Genomic DNA, 16,809 nt, shown 5'->3' with positions numbered 1-16,809 from the left:
CAAGCACCCTTCAACTCACAGACGCATGGCATGATCAGATAAGTTCATCAGCATGTAATACGGCTGAGAAATAACATGTTTTTTCCTCCCTTCGAAACCGGAACACGTTTCAATTAGCCTACACCTGAATCAAACAGCTTGCTAAATAGATGATCGGCAACGACGCGAATCTCCAGGATAATTTGCACATTATTTGAGAGATACTGGCTTTTATTAGGCCTATAGGGCAGACTCACAGCCCAAATAAGATCAAACATTTATAAACGCGTTAATTACGAAAACAACGAGTCAAAATAGATCAAATAAAATCCGATTTATGCTATGTTCGAATGAACAGATTATTAATGTTACAGTTACAGATATTAATCCCTAAAGTTTTGCAATTTAGCGAGCTCCGCGTCCGCGAGACCAACTAAAAGTTGTCATTCATGCTCTTAAATTCAAAACTGTTAAAAGCTTAAAATAGCCCTTAAAATGTTATTTAAAATAATTGTAAAGATATCTATTCTTAATTCACCCTTGAAAAAATATAATTTAAGCGTGTTTTTTTTTTTCTCGGAAGAAAAAAAAACATTTTAATTACACAGATTCAAATACAATTGTGTTGTTTAGCTAATAATGAATGTAGACCACATTAAGCATTATTTTCGTTTATATTTGAACCCATCTAACCCAGGGTATTGCAAATAATTTGATTATTAGTTGTTTTAAAGCATGAATTTTTAATTCACTGCAGAGAACCTGTCACGAATGTGGGCCTTCGAGCGCTGTTCAGCCCTCACTCAAAAATAACCCGATCACAGGCAGCTAATGAGAGGACTGCCTCAGATAATGGTGCGATCCCCCTATTAACGGCTGAGGAGGAGGGGGTGACACTGCTAGAGCGCAACGGAACAAACCAGAACGCTGCCGTTATCAACGGAGCTGGCTGAGAGCGCGCGCCCAGTACAGAGAGAGCTTCTATAACATGCGCGATGCTGCGCTGATGACAGGCGCGTTCTAGTTTGTGCGTCGCTAGGCGGCTGTTCTTTACCTGTGAGGTTCTCCAACTCTTTCTCCTCCAAGGATGAGAGAGTGTCGTCGTCCTCCAACAGCAGCTCACTCTCTGAGTTCTGCTTCCCCAGCACTGAACCCCTGATGGACTGTTTACCTTTCAGCACGTCCTCCTCTGGAGCTGCACAAAGCAAAACATCACATTCCTTCAAGCGTAACCGCGCAAAAACTTAACGACTGTCAGTTTACGTGTAGCCTACTCAGGTAAGTTGACGACACAAAAGCTTAAATAAAATAAAATGCGCTTGTTATTTTATTATATTATTTTATATAGCCTATTCATATTGAAACTCTAAACACTGAATCAATAGCCTAGCTTACTTTTTAAACACTATTGGGTGTTCAATAGCATATATTTTTCTGTCCCAATAAAAGTTAAAATGACAACAAATACGAGCCGCTACATATATATATATATATATATATATATATATATATATATATATAACATTTTCACTTGCATTATTTTAATAGTCAGAATATTAAAACATCTAATTTGCATAATGACGGTAACTTGTCATGGAGAAATTCATAGTTGATTAAAATAAGTCGATTTGCATAAAAGATGTAGCTGAAATTTCACAATATCCAGACGGTTATTTAGAACACAAATCTTTTTCTTTCAAAATAGTAATTTTACCTGATAATTAAGAATTAATAATAAATAAATAAAAAACATTCAGCTGACAGCTGATCATGTCTTGATCATCACAGTCTCATGAAAATGCGTATCTATACCACGAATGTCATTTATCGTGGCATTTATAAATTATATGCCAACAATGTTATGTTTGCGTGCATATGCTATGCACTAAAAAACCCTGGGGTAGGTTTAGGAGGGAGGGGGTGGGGAGTTCGTGCGTATTACACGCAATAAAGTGCGTATCATATGCACGCGAAAAACGCGTACCATATACACGCAAAAAAACTGTTTTTGGCATATAAATGGCATGCGAAATGACATTCGTGCTATAGATACGAACTTGCATGAGACTTTATGATTCAATTAGTAAAGAAAATTTACAAAGTATATGTGCTTGATTATGCTATAGAATCTAATAACTAAGATATAATTGTTAACATTAAATCGTTTTGAATTACATTTAAACTGAAAGCCCATTTCCAGACATATATCCGGCTCCATATGCCAAGCTTCCCCCTGACAAAAATCAGGAGTGGCCCTGACTGATTTCAACAGTACATGACTTGAGGTTCCGCATAGATTATTTAAGAAAAATGGTAATCTGTAAACATTTACAGAACACCGCATTCCCAAGTGAGGGGCAAGAATGGGTCTACAGTAGAAACAAAGGCAATCCTTCATCAATGTAAACCGAGAGAGGTGAGGGGCAGTCTCTCGTCAGGCTGATTTGGCCTACTGGAGCTACACAGAGTCCAGTCCTGGACTGTGTGGACGCAGAGCCATGTGACCTCTGCCCTCTGTCCCCAGATACATCACCTGAGGGGGTTTGCATTTGCACTTGAAGCAAAACCCTGAGACAACTCTTTATAAATAGAGCCCTAAACCATTAGAAAAGCAGAGTAAAGAAATCTCTTGTCATGGAAAGTATGCTGGCGCACTGATATTTAGAACGGTCTTCCTGTAATTAACTCTCCCCAGAGAATTTGTAGTTAGCAGCAGTGAAATTACTACCAGCTTCCTAATACATACCACATGCCTGTGTGCTCACGGCAGAGAGAGTGGACACAAGGATGTGACAGAAAAAATGGTGTTACTTCTGTGCATTCCACCACAATAACATTTAATCGGATTTACTATTGTGTCTGAAGTTGAAATGTACTGACTTCTTCCCAATTCTTTCTTTGTCAGTACAGGCTAAACTGCTAAAAATGTTAAATACATGTAACCCAAAATAAGACTACAGGAGTAGCCTATATATTATTTAATATCACAAGTTTCAAGGAAACGTTGTGATGTCCAGCCCCATTTTTTTTATGTAATAACTTGATGCGTGCTACTAACACTGATGAGAAATAGGTAAGAAAACTTCGAGAAGAACAAATATTAGCATGAAGATATTATAGTAAAAGTAAAACATGAAAATCAATCACAATAAAAACTATGTTTTCATGATTTGTTATCACAACATGTTTTCTTTTGTCAAGTCAACTCAAATAATTAATGTGGTTCAGATAACATAATATTTTGAGTTTCTGATGATTAAATCAATCTCCTTCATTGTATGAACTCAATTTTTCCAGTTCAATGAACTTAAAATTTTAAGGCAACCAGGTTACTTCATTTTTTAAGTTAAACCAACAATATTTTTTTTACAGTGTACATTTGTAAAGGCCATTGCACACTGAGTCCGAAATTCGCGCCTGAAATTTTCACACGTTAAAAAATAAATGTCAATCACACTTGCACACTGCCTCCGAAACTTTCGTCCATCTCAAAAAAAAAAAAAAAAAAAATCGAAACGGGTTCGATTTCCTGCGTTGTTCGCATCCGTAGCAAGCAGTTTGAATGGTATTTGAATGGTCTTTTGAAAATTCTGAGCCACCGAATCACGAATACGAAAAAACGCATACGAAAATTTCGGACTCAGTGTGCAATGGCCTTAAGTATAGCAATTATTTAAAAAAAAATATCTGTATTTTTTTAAGCATTTCCTTTGAAGTTTACTTTTGTCTAAGAATTTATAAGAGACCTCTCGCATTATCATTCTGCACATCCACTTAAATAATGCTGTCCAATCAATCTTTGGATCCCTAGTAGACTAAAAAAAAAATGGACTGTGTGCAAATTTACCTCAAAAAATTTACCAGTACCCTGAACGAGTCAAAAACCCATGTTGTAAGATTACATTCATACATCAGCTTTACTTAAATAGCTCATTCATTCCCCTCATTCAGCAAATGCTAATGTAAATACGTGCAGTTGCGTTACACTTTTAAGCTCTGTTTCCCTTTTCCGTGCAGGTTCAAATGCTCATTTATATGCAACTACGGAGGCAAAGCAATTAAATTGTCAGAATTAACAAATTTGTTTTTAACACAAGTGCAGCCAGGAGTGAAGTCAGGAGGTGCTTATTGATCACAGGAACAGAGACATTAGTCTTCAGGTATTTACACTCGCCCAAAACCGTAGGCCCCACCGTGTCAAATCAATCCCCAGAAAAGATGGTGCTTTCCAGCCATAAATACATATCTTACCAAACTACCACTGTTTCCTGGCTGGCGATGAATGATTGCAATTGTGCGTGACAAAAAGAGAAGTTTTGATATGATATATTCTGAGTGATGAAAACGAAAATAATTAGCAAGCAAGTCTTTCTTTATTCATCAAGAAGAAACGCTGTTTCTGTTTTTTTTTTTTTTTTTTTAAATTAACTAAATTCTAAGTATAGACTACCGGACTGCTAAAAATGACAGAAAATTGTCTCTTAATAAATAAATAAATAAATAAATTAGGGCTGTCAAACAATTAATCGCGAATAATCACATCCAAAATAAAAGTTACACTTCTCAGAAAAAAAAGGTACAAAAGCTGTCACTGGGGCTGTACCTTTTCAAAAGGTACACTTTTGTACTCAAAGGCTGCATATTGGTACCTTAGTGGTACATATTAGCACCTAAGATGGACACATTAATACTTCAAATGTACATTTTAGCACCTAAAATGTACATATTAGGACCTAAAATGTACACATTAGCAATTAAAAAGTACATATTAGCACCAAAAATGTACATATTAACACCTAAAATGTACATTTTAGCACCTAAAATGTCCTTATTAGCACCTACATTGGACAAAAGGTTACCTTTTGAAAAGGTACAGCCCCAGTGACAGCTTTTGTACCTTTTTTTTTTCTTCTGAGAGTGTAATATATGTCGGTAAACTGTGTATAATTATTTTGTATATATATATAAAAATATAAATACACACATGCATGTATATTTAAGAACAAAATATATATATATATATATATATATATATATATAATATTTCTATTTAATCTAAATTATATATAAATCTATATACAGTATATACATGAAAATATTTCTTAAATATATACAAGCATGTGTGTGTATTTATATATATATATATATATAAAATAATTATACACAGTGCACCCGCATATATTGTGTACTGTAAACACAAACTTTTATTTTGGATGCGATTAATCGCGATTAATCATTTGACAGCCCTAAAATAAATAAATCATGACTTTCTTCCACATGTCATGCAGATAATCACAGCCAGATATGACCCTTGTGCACTGTGTGAAAACTTGAGATCTTGCCCGAGACTTTCATTTCACTTCCGCAACAAATTTAGGGTCAGCAGAAAAGACACAAGCGCTCTATGGAGGAGAGGGGCAGACAAACATCAATGTTATGAGCGGCAATGTTATTTAACTGCTAAAGTATCTTTCAGTTGTCCATTCACTTTCCCACCCTCCCATCTTTTTATAGTATTTTGTTCAAATACTAAATTATTTATGAAATATGCTCTTGAGTCATAATAGCTGTTTTTGTGTTTGTCCAGTATAGGTTTTTAGCTAAAGTTAAAGACTATTAATATATGCACATAAATACTTGATGGATAGATTGATTGTTTCCTGCGCTGGATGGACACTGGGGAAGAGTTTAATGAAGGGTTTTAAGGGCTCAAAGTTTTAGGTTCCATTTCAAAGACGATTCAAAGTGTTCCTTAAGGAACACTTGAACTTAACCAAGTCCCAAGTTAGTGAAAGAAAAAGAGAGGAATACAGAGAAAAAAACGTAGAGGACGAAGCAAAAAGAGAGAAATCATTGGTTCCCCTCAGGGCCCTCCATCCAGCTGCATATTATGACCATTAGGGCGGCACATCGGTCTCTAAGGATGCTGGGATTCTGAGCACTTATTGCTTTTAGATCACATTCTTATTGACTTCTGTCACATTGGTCGTTTGTCTTAAGGACCTGTGTCATTCTAAGGGGGGACTGAGCAGTGACATATTGGAGACATTTTTTTTTACTTTCTCAGAAATGGCCCCATTTCCGAGGGTTGCAATAGGTTAAGCTGTTCAAGTCCAAGTACTGAATGGCAATGATTGTAAAGCCTGCTATCTCTAGGTGTGGCTAAAAACTCATCAAGAAGTCTGTAAAACATTTTACTGCATTGCTGCAGTGAATGAAGGGGTACGGCTCCTTTTTTAACAACCAAAAAGAGAAAGAGGAACGGATAAAAATCAGATGCACTTACCGAACATTTAAATACGAGGAGAAAGTGTTTTACGGAGAAGCAATAATAACAACCTTAAATGAGAAGGGAACACAAGCCCCTGATGAGTGTAATAACACCGACTTTACTTTGATAGCATGGTAAACACCAATCTAGAATGAATAACTCATTATATTGTCATCAATATGTGGAGTTCATTATGGATTATAAGATGCATATTTCAAAAGAGACGACTTATTAAACAAATAAAACATGAGAAATGTATTATGAATAAATTATGCACATTTCATATAAATCTACACGTTTCAGGGTGGAAAACTAAAGGCGCTTGTTTTTAATTCCTTTTCTTAAACAAGAGAATAATTAAAAATGCATTCACCTATTTTTTTCTGTATTAGATGTGAAAGGAAACTACATTTGCAACAATATTTTGCCTGTTCTGCAGTTAACAAATATATTTTCATGCTAAAAATGAGAACTATTATCTAAACGTCTTTCTTTTCCACCACGTGTATCCCATTTATTCCTAGTGCAATTTAACTCAGACATGCGATAAGTGTTTTTCGACATAAATAAGACAAACATGTTCTTTCATAATTTTTCTTTCATTATAGCTGTAATGTGTCTCAGATTTTATGATGCGATTCAATCGACAAAAAGAGATGGGGAATCACTAACTACATTGTGACATTACTAACTAAGTTTTACTTTATCCTAAATTACTTTACACATGTTAGTGGAGTAGCATGACAAAACACTACATAACGCTTTCACATTGTTTTGCTCTTTATTTTGCTTTTATTTTGAACCAGTAGAAATGGTTCACTGATTCCAATCTCTGATAGTAGATTTTATGTAAATAAACTACAAACTACTACTCTTTTGAAATAGTTCACTTCATTAAACGATGAGTAGCTTGTAACACAGCTGCGCACACATCTAACCCAAGCCCTTTGGCACTAGCTCTCCCATTAACTTCACAACTTCACTTACCTTTAATACCAGCAGCTGACATGCATAGGAAAGAAGGAAGACAGTGACAATTTAAGAACAATTAGCGATACTTAAATATCCAAGCTAATGAGAGGAACTGCACGTGGTAAATAAACAAATAAGCAGCAAATTACTTTCATAATTATCTGAGCGACAAAGGCCTCAGGACAGTGAGAGAATGTAATGTGCACATTTTTAAAGAGGCTTGTTGCACTATGAAGGTTTTACGGTGATTTTAGCTTTCATTTTTACAGCCGTGTACCTGTTATCACGGGTTAAAGCATTGCAGCTCGACAGACTGGGCCGCATTTGTGTGTGTGAAACAGTGTAAGCGCATGATACTATGTGACTATGCATCACCCACCATGCTCTGCTGCAGCCTTGAGCGTGGCCTCAGAGTGTGTGGAACCAAACGGGTTCCTGATGAAGCGTCGACGTCTCCTCAGGTCATCCTCCCAGTAGTCCAGGCGCCAGAACTCCCGTGGTCTGCTGCCGGAGGAAGAGAGAGAGGGAGAGAGAGAAAGAGAAAGAGAGAGAGAGAGAGAGAGGGGGCACATATGTTAGCAATTAGCCGATGCAGTGAGAAGTGGCACAGGCAACGCTTCATAATAGCGGCCTTGTTTTGTTGCAACATTCTTCAGTGCAAAGTGCACAAACTACAGAATTGCTATAATTAGATACTAATAATTATGGTTAATAATACAATATACCTGGTCTGTGAAAATATTTGTTGCCAAATACCAAAAATGAGTATTCTTCATTCAGTGTTTAGAGATTGTTTTAAGGGTCTATTTTGTTTCAATTTTCATACCGTCCTATAATCAGTGTTGGGAGTAACGCATTACAAAAGTAATACATTACAGTAACATATTACTTTTCGCTGTAACGCAGTAGTGTAAGGCATTACTAATCAATTTTCAGTAATATTTTACTCATTACATGTTCAGTGAGGCTTGTATTACAGTTGTATTACAGTGTATTGTCTGCTTTTACTTCTTAAAGGCAACAGACTATGTGAAAGTTTTAAAGCAGTGTTTTAGTGCCAGTTCACAGCGGTCGCGTCTGTAACATTGTTTTTTCCTCATAAATGCGAACACGAAAACTAAAATAAAATGAATATTTTAAGTTCTATGGAGACTGGAGAGCCAACCCTTCCTCATCCGATTTGCGCAGTGTAATTAACAGAATTACAAAAAATATATTTTACCTCCTATTTTTTTGTCACGCATGAATGTGTGTCTTTTCCCTAAAATTAAAAATAAAACATAGACTGATATTTGTCTAATGTCTGGAGTCCTTTAAGGAAGTAGCCTATATACGTTTCAATACATGCATTTTCTGAGAATTTTTATTTCAAGTTTTGACTGCAAATGTCATCATGTCCATAATGCTGGACTTCCCCAATTTTAAATAATTTATCCTCAACTATAGTTTTGTGGTGTAGGTCCACGTATTTTATAATGTCAACTTCAAATAATACTAATAGCCTAAATTAAAGATAAGGCAGCTTTGGATCTGGACGGTAAGGAGAATAACGCTGGGAGTTGGAAGAGGTGTGTCGCGATTCTGTAGGTTCGTTGATCTGAGTCGTGTGGCGAATCGCAATTTCGGTTTCATACTGCATATCGTTACAGCCCCAAAGTTAAGTTCTACTTAGTTATTTTGGTGAAAGTAACTCAAAAGTAATACATGAGTAATGTAACGCATTACAATTCTGGGACAGTAATATTGTAAGGTAATGAATTACTTTTAAATAACAGTAACAAGTAATACCTAATGTATTACAGTTTTGAAGTAACTTGCACAACACTGCCTATAATATCCTATTAATGTCCACCATTTTATTTTATTTTTGCTTGTGTATACTATTGTATTTGGATGTGCTATGGTCTTATGTTAATAATCTCAGCAACATTAACATTATGTGATCGGATAGATACATATAACGGCCCCCAAAAATGTTAATTATTTTTTGATGTGAAAAATAATCATGGTGTAAGACAACAAAACAAATTGTAAAATAATATAATGAATCCTGATAATTATACTAATTTGAACCAAGAAGCAATTATTCATATACTGTATATGAATAATATAATGAATATGCACATTAAAAAAAACACGTGTGCTCTAATTTAAGAAATCACACAGCCACAGAGCTCCAGAAGTGTTTGTCCTCGGGAGTAACGCTGAAGAGGAGACCCAGATTTTTGCAGCACCTCAAGAAGATGAGATGAGAGCTAAATACATCACAATGAGAATCAGCCTGCTGACACAGCAATCCAGCACACACACACACACACACACAGAGGAAGAGAGAGAGAGAATAAGGCAACTCTGTGTTTCCAGACTCATTTCTGAGCCCAGCAGGACACCTTAAAGCAGGACGGCAGAGAAGAGGGAGCACATTTGACTCAATGTCCTTCACCTTCAGCAATTTTTCTCTCCAATTTGCACCTCTTACCACTGTAAAGAAAAATCTGGTTCATCCTCCCTCGTTCTCTTTCTTTTTTTCCCCATCATCTGCTTTTGTGTTTTCTCTCAGTGTGTGTGAACAGGTTCACTTTTAATGAGTCAGGCGAACAGTTATAACATATTACCCCATTTAGATTCAAAGGACTTTAATTAAAATAATCTTTTCAAATATTCATTATGTTTAGCCCCCTGAGATACAAGAAACATACAATTCGCATTCCATAAATGAGTTTAATCTTCAAAAGCTTGTTTAATTTGAAATAGAAAGAACTCATTTCAGGTAATTTGTTAGATCAAATTAAAGTCTTTTTTCTGCAATGGCGTGATACATTAATTACACGCATGCACACAAAAAGAAAAAAACTGATTTTGAACATGAAGAAAATCCAATGTGTGATTAAGGTAGAATGTGATAAAATAATGCTACATTGAATCTTATTGGGCTCAAAAATGAAGACCAATGATCATATGCCATCCACAGAGCCCAGAGCGAGCTGGCCCTCAGAGATTCAGCAAGCGATAGAGGCTTGGCGGTGGGACGACAGCAAATGGCTTTAGCAGTGGCTCTGAAGCCGTCCTCCGGCTGATTTACTGTAAGAGTGGTGAAATATAACTCTCCAAGTCCATTCTGTTCCGTGGAAGTGAGAAGAAGTTTTATCGTGCAACAGGGCCTCCACACCCAGGCCAAATAAATCAGGATAACGGCCACTTAAGAGTCCTCCCCAGTGCTCACCTTCTTTTTTTTTTTTTACGCCCGCATACTTTAACAATCGCCAGAAAACAAGCTATTATGACCTTAAAATACCATAGAAGTGAGAAGAAAAAAAAAAAGAAAGTATTGAAAGGAGGAGTTCAGAAAATAGATAAATCAAAAAGTGGTATTACAAGTCTTCTCAGAATTAATGATTCTAGGAGAAATAAAAACAGACAGAAATACTTCTGGAAATAGTTATGGCATTCAAAATACACATTTTCAAATCCCATTTAAAATGACTTCTCTGGCGTATGGGGCCAAGACGGTTTGGGGTACCCGAGCAGTGCAGGTTTTTTCTCAGAAGTGTGATCGATCCACTCCACTGCAAGAGGCTCAAAACAAATCCCATCTCGTAAAACTGAAGAGAGAGCTTAAAATGCGAAAATAAAAACAAGTCTACACTTCGCTTGAAAAGCTCACCGGCTCGCCTAATAAGAGACATTAATAACTGATTTATTTAAGACAGGAAAGGAGATGTAATGTAAAGGGAGATGTGAGTTTTCCAGGAGAAACACAGCTCCTTAGAGACCATTTACGGCTCAGGCAGACAGCGGTGCCTTTCTGTTAAATGTTTCAAAGGAAATGTTTACACACAGAAAAGAGTACAACCAAAAAAAAAAAAAGGCCTTAGAGTAACAACGGATATCTGGGCAAGGAATGAGGATATACTGTAGCAAGTACGCGCACAAAACACCCAGAAAATGCAGAAAATATTGCATGATTCCAGTCACAACGGTCCACCACATCACTAATGAATTAGATTGTACAAATATCAGCAATTCAAAGCTTTTCTCAATTCTGACCACTTTAATTCTGCTCTGATGGAACTAAACATATATTATGTTCCCAGTGTGATGCAGTTGGCCTAAGCGTTGGCCTATTTTTATTTTCTTGCTCTATGCAATTATACTTTTAACTTAAAGAATGTTGTAAATTATATTAAGAACAAAAATCTCTGCTTTTATCTAAATTGATTTATTCTGATCCATTGAATGGATTTCAGTTTTACTATGTCAATAACTATTTGCGGATACCATAAAAAAATAAAATAAAATAAAACTGACCTCTTATAAAAAATAATAAAAAAAACAGACAATGATGATACTGATTTTGTTTGTATCCATCCAACTATTTTTATGCACATTTTGGGATATCGCATCAAAAACTGCTGGATGAAAATGGCAAGATGCAAATAAAATAAATTCTAAAAATGTGCTCGTTTGAGTCGGATGAACTTTTTGTATGATAAGAAAACATGCGCATAAACTACGATGGAAACACATTTACCGAAAAAATGTGACTTTGCGTGATGGGAAGACACAACTGGACTAACCGGCAGAACAATCTTTTTGCGTAGTATCTGAAATGCCTGAGAAAAGTCTGTCATCAAAGTGGTTCAGTGTAATTCCCTCTGAGAATTTGCTACAATTAGGGTGAAAACAGTTTCTAGAAATATTTTAAACAGCCACCCAAGTCTCATGATGTCGAGTGGTGCTAGGGATGGGCAACGATTAATCGCGATTAATCGCATCCAAAATAAAAGTTTGGGTTTACATAATATATGTGTGTGTAGTGTGTATAATTAATTTGTATATATATAAATACACACACATGAATGTATATATTCAAGAAATATTTGCATGTATATACTTTATATATACGTATTTATACATAATTAATATTATATATAAATATAAATATTTGATATATTAATTACACATTTTTCTTAAATATATACATGCATGTGTGGGTATTTATATATACAAATGAATTATGCACACCACACACACATATATTATGTAAACACAAACTTTTATTTTGGATGTGATTAATCGCGATTAATCGTTGCCCATCCCTAGTGTGAACTCATAGAACTATTGTGTGTTCCCGAGCAACACAAACTGGTGTTTCGTTCCTGAATGAATGAGTGAGTATTTTATGATACAATAGTTCAATGATCCATTCATAAATCCAGTCACTTGCTTCATTCCTGAATGAATCAGCCAACTGAACAAATCAGATTAATTAATGAATCACTCATTAAGAGAGTGGCCTGCCGCAACCTTAATTTTAAATTTAAAGTAGCATTTTATTTAAAAAAAAAAAATTAAACATTAATCTCACCATTATTTAGCCATTATTTTTGAATTGTACAGTAAATTCATCTAAATAGATACAGCTTCTGTGGCACTTCTGCATTGCAAAAAAAGGATATTGTTGATAATAATTTATTTGATTGTAACCTAGTGTGTTATTATTCTTAATCTGACAAACAATGATCCATACAGTACATCCAAGCAAAAAAAAAAAAAAATCAATTTAAGGTAGCAAATATCACACACTATTGAAAGAGTTAATTTCTGTCACTCCACACAAAATATGAAGTATATGAAAAGCTTTGGGAGTCAGATGTCCACCGCACAAAAACAAAAAAAATTATTGTTTTTTGACAAAATTATTTATTCATTTTTTTTGTCAAAAATATTGCTGGAATTTGCTAAAGTGATAACAAAAATCTGGGCGATTGAAGCTGCTTCCTTTTAGCAATGGGAACAATAATTATTTATATCATTTTAATTGATAGAATTTACATGTTATAGTGAATAATTCAGGCATTATTACAAATATACCCAATATTCACAATTCCATGCCAAAATTCAGGCCTGACTAACTCTTCAGACACATTTCCATTAAACAACAGGAAAAAACATTGGTAGGAGTGAGACAGAAAGTTGGGTTCACTCCATAATGTCCCGTCTGTCTGAGAGCAGATTTCCCTCTATCTAAGTAGCAGCGAGGTGTTTGCACGTGATAGTTTCCTCCACGTAAATAGCCACTCCATCATTCTGGCTTCCAGTGTTCATTAATTAAAATGATTACCGAAGGCACAGAGCAGATCCAAGGAGCTCCTATCCTGTCAGTCTCTGAGAGAGCAGAGATACAGAGAGGATCAATCTGTCTGCAATACAACACCATGCCGGCCACTGCAATTAGTCGAGCAGCTGGAAACGCATTCACAGCCTCCACTGCCGCCCAGACACTGTGACAATAGAGCCCTAATGAAGGCCAAGGAAGTGTGTGCGTGTGTACAATTCAACCACTATCAATCCCAGCAGCAGAATCAGCTGCACATTCCACGCAGCAAGTGTTTTCACAGCATTAATGAATTATTCATCCTTTCTCCCCATCCATCCATCCATCCCTCCTTCCAAATGGGGTTTCTAACAGGAATTACGACAGCGCCTTCTCAAGACAACGACAATTACAAAACACAATAGGCCTCTAGAACCGGGCGCGTATCCGCGCCGCAAGGGCGCAATTAGTAATTAGTACGCTCGTAAAACAACCATGACGGAAACAGACCCGTAAATGGCAGCGGGGACTTGAAATGTCTTCTTGCATATGCTGAAAGCAACACTTGAGACCCTTCTCCAAACGTGCTTAAATGTAAACCACATTTGGCGAGAATTTAACACAAGCAGGGACTTTTATAAGCGCCTGTTAGGCGTAATTGAAGTCTTTCTTCTCACCCAGTACCAGAATAAGTGCTGGGTCGCTGGCTGTAAATCTGAACCGGTTTACCAACAGAGATGATGAACGGGGGGCTAATCGTAATGCAGTTTAATACAGATGGCGACCCATCGAGTTAATGAATAAGGGAAATAGAATGGCGAGCGAGCAGTAAACAGTGGGACAGAGAGAATCAACAGAGAAGAGGGTCATGTTTTATAATCGCCTCTTTAAAGCTTCAATTGCGCTCCTAAATTGTAGGTTTGCATAAAACAAGCCACACTTCAAGTCTACTTGACTCGAGGGAGGTGTCATAATAAACAAAGCATTTAATTGGGCCATGTGTTGAGAATTTCAGAGTGTGTGCGTGCGCGTGTGGGATTAATGAGGTGTTTTTTTGGAAGTTGCTGAAACGGAGAGGCTGGCTTGTGCCGCCACACTTCAGAAAGGCATCAGTCTCACACTCCAGCAGCGTTATAAAAGCCTGCGAGGGTTTCGCTGCAAACACAGGCTCTAACTTACACAGAGGAACAAGTATACCCACATTTGCCCACTCAAGAACAACAGGCCTGGAGGCTTGAAAATACCTTTTGGCTCAGATGAACACACAGCATTACCAGGTCTTTTCACATTATTTGTTTGGAAACATAATTTCTTGACAATATAATGATCCATAATCGTTATGTAATTTTTTTTAGAGCTTCTTGAATGTAACAGAAGAATAGAAACGCAGTGGAAGAAAATGCATTCTTTGGGATTAAAATGACTCACGAAAATGGCATTGATTAAATGCTTTACCGTGAATAATAAAATTAGACTCCAGATCACCAACAATGGATCCAGACATTCTTCAAAATGTAATTTCTCTATGAGGTCCATGCTACTTATCTTTACTGGAAAAGCATCCAGACGCTCGATAACAAAATGCTGCTTTTTTCAGTGTGCCTGTGAAAGTTTTACTGCACTCCTATGATTATATCATATTGTTCTTTTTTTTGACAATGACAAATGATTGCCATCTATCAGCATGAAGAAAAACACAATCACTAATCTACACTCACCTAAAGGATTATTAGGAACACCTGTTCAATTTCTCATTAATGCAATTATCTTATCAACCAATCACATGGCAGTTGCTTCAATGCATTTAGAGGTGTGGTCCTGGTCAAGACAATCTCATGAACTCCAAACTGAATGTCAGAATTCGAAAGAAAGGTGATTTAAGCAATTTTGAGCATGGCATGGTTGTTGGTGCCAGAAGGGCCGGTCTGAGTATTTTCCGATCTGCTCAGTTACTGGGATTTTCACACACAACTATTTCTAGGGTTTAAAAAGAATGTTGTTAAAAAAGAAAACAACATCCAGTATGCGGCAGTCCTGTGGGCGAAAATGCTTTGTTGATGCTAGAGGTCAGAGGAGAATGGCCTGATTGATTCAAGCTGATAGAAGAGCAACTTTGACTGAAATAACCACTCGTTACAACCGAGGTATGCAGCAAACCATTTGTGAAGCCACAACACGCACAACCTTGAGGCGGATGGGCTACAACAGCAGAAGACCCCACCGGATACCACTCATCTCCACTACAAATAGGAAAAAGAGGCTACAATTTGCAAGAGCTCACCAAAATTGGACAGTTGAAGACTGGAAAAATGTTGCCTGGTCTGATGAGTCTCGATTTCTGTTGAGACATTCAGGTGGTAGAGTCACAATTTGGTGTAAACAAAATGAGAATATGGATCCATCATGCCTTGTTACCACTGTGCAGGCTGGTGGTGGAGGTGTAATGGTGTGGGGGATGTTTTCTTGACACACTTTAGGCCCTTTAGTGTCAATTGGGCATCGTTTAAATGCCAGAGCCTACCTGAGCTTTGTTTCTGACCATGTCCATCCCTTTATGGCCACCATGTACCCATCCTCTGATGGCTACTATTTTAAGCAGGATAATGCATCATGTCACAAAGCTCGAATCATTTCAAATTGGTTTATTGAACATGACAGTTAGTTAGTTCACTGCACTAAGGCCCCGTCCACACTACTGTGTTTTCGTTTAAAAACGGAGACCTTTTGCTACGTTTGCACCTGCCGTCCACACTAAAACGGGAAAAACGAAGACCTAAAACGGAGAATTTTAGAAACACTGCAGCTGCGTTTTGAATCTCCGGAGGGCGTTTTAGTGTGGACGAGACAAAACGAAGGAGTTTACAAACGATGACGCAGAGGCTCACGCTCGGCTCTATGATTGGGTGTCATCAGTCCTGACGTATCTTTCCCTGATTCGCCAACCACTGTTTACACCGGCGCGCGCATGCCCAGTGTTGGTGAATGGTCACGTGATCCACGTTTTCAGTCGTTTTAGTGTGGACGGAGATAAATTCTAATATGCAGGTAAAACGCTAGTGTGGGCGGAGATCGTTTTCGTTTTAATTCTCCGTTTTTAAACGAAAACGCAGTAGTGTGGACGGGGCCTAAAATGGCCCCCACAGTCACCAGATCTCAACTCAATAGAGCATATTTGGGATGTGGTGGAACGGGAGCTTCGTGCCCTGGATGTGCATCCCACAAATCTCCATCAACTGTAAGATGCTATCCTATCAATGGGCCAACATTGCTAAAAAAAAATGCTTTCAGCACCTTGTTGAATCAATGCTATATAGAATTAAGGCAGTTCTGAAGGCAAAAGGGGGTCAAACACAGTACTAGTATGGTGTTCATAATAATCCTTTAGGTGAGTGTATTTGTTCATGTGTGGCCTGTTATGAGTTTAAACCCTTTAAAAATATTGATAGCTGCCGCAAGATGCAATATTTTTTACATAAAGGGCAAAATGATC

The 16,809-nt window shown here is 37.0% G+C and overlaps 1 protein-coding gene across 10 annotated transcripts in view; it reads right to left on the bottom strand.

Annotated features, from left to right (window-relative positions):
* lrba (LPS-responsive vesicle trafficking, beach and anchor containing) overlaps positions 1-16,809 on the bottom strand; it is a 299,224-nt gene that overhangs the window by 109,895 nt on the left and 172,520 nt on the right. For 5 of the 10 annotated variants that reach the window (XM_089132308.1, XM_089132310.1, XM_089132311.1 and 2 more), the window contains 3 exons: positions 7,602-7,726; positions 7,238-7,252; positions 1,034-1,174 (listed from right to left, as the gene is read on the bottom strand). In XM_089132308.1, the coding sequence (XP_088988434.1) occupies positions 1,034-1,174; positions 7,238-7,252; positions 7,602-7,726 (281 nt within the window). The remainder of the gene's footprint in view (positions 1-1,033; positions 1,175-7,237; positions 7,253-7,601; positions 7,727-16,809) is intronic. The other 5 variants (XM_089132312.1, XM_089132314.1, XM_089132315.1 and 2 more) reach the window with 3 other exon arrangements.

Source organism: Pimephales promelas, chromosome 6, assembly GCF_988280905.1.
Source record: "Pimephales promelas chromosome 6, fPimPro1.hap1.1, whole genome shotgun sequence".
NCBI lineage: Eukaryota > Metazoa > Chordata > Actinopteri > Cypriniformes > Leuciscidae > Pimephales > Pimephales promelas.
Note: the sequence above shows the minus strand (reverse complement) of the source record. Positions and strands in the feature narration are given on the sequence as shown.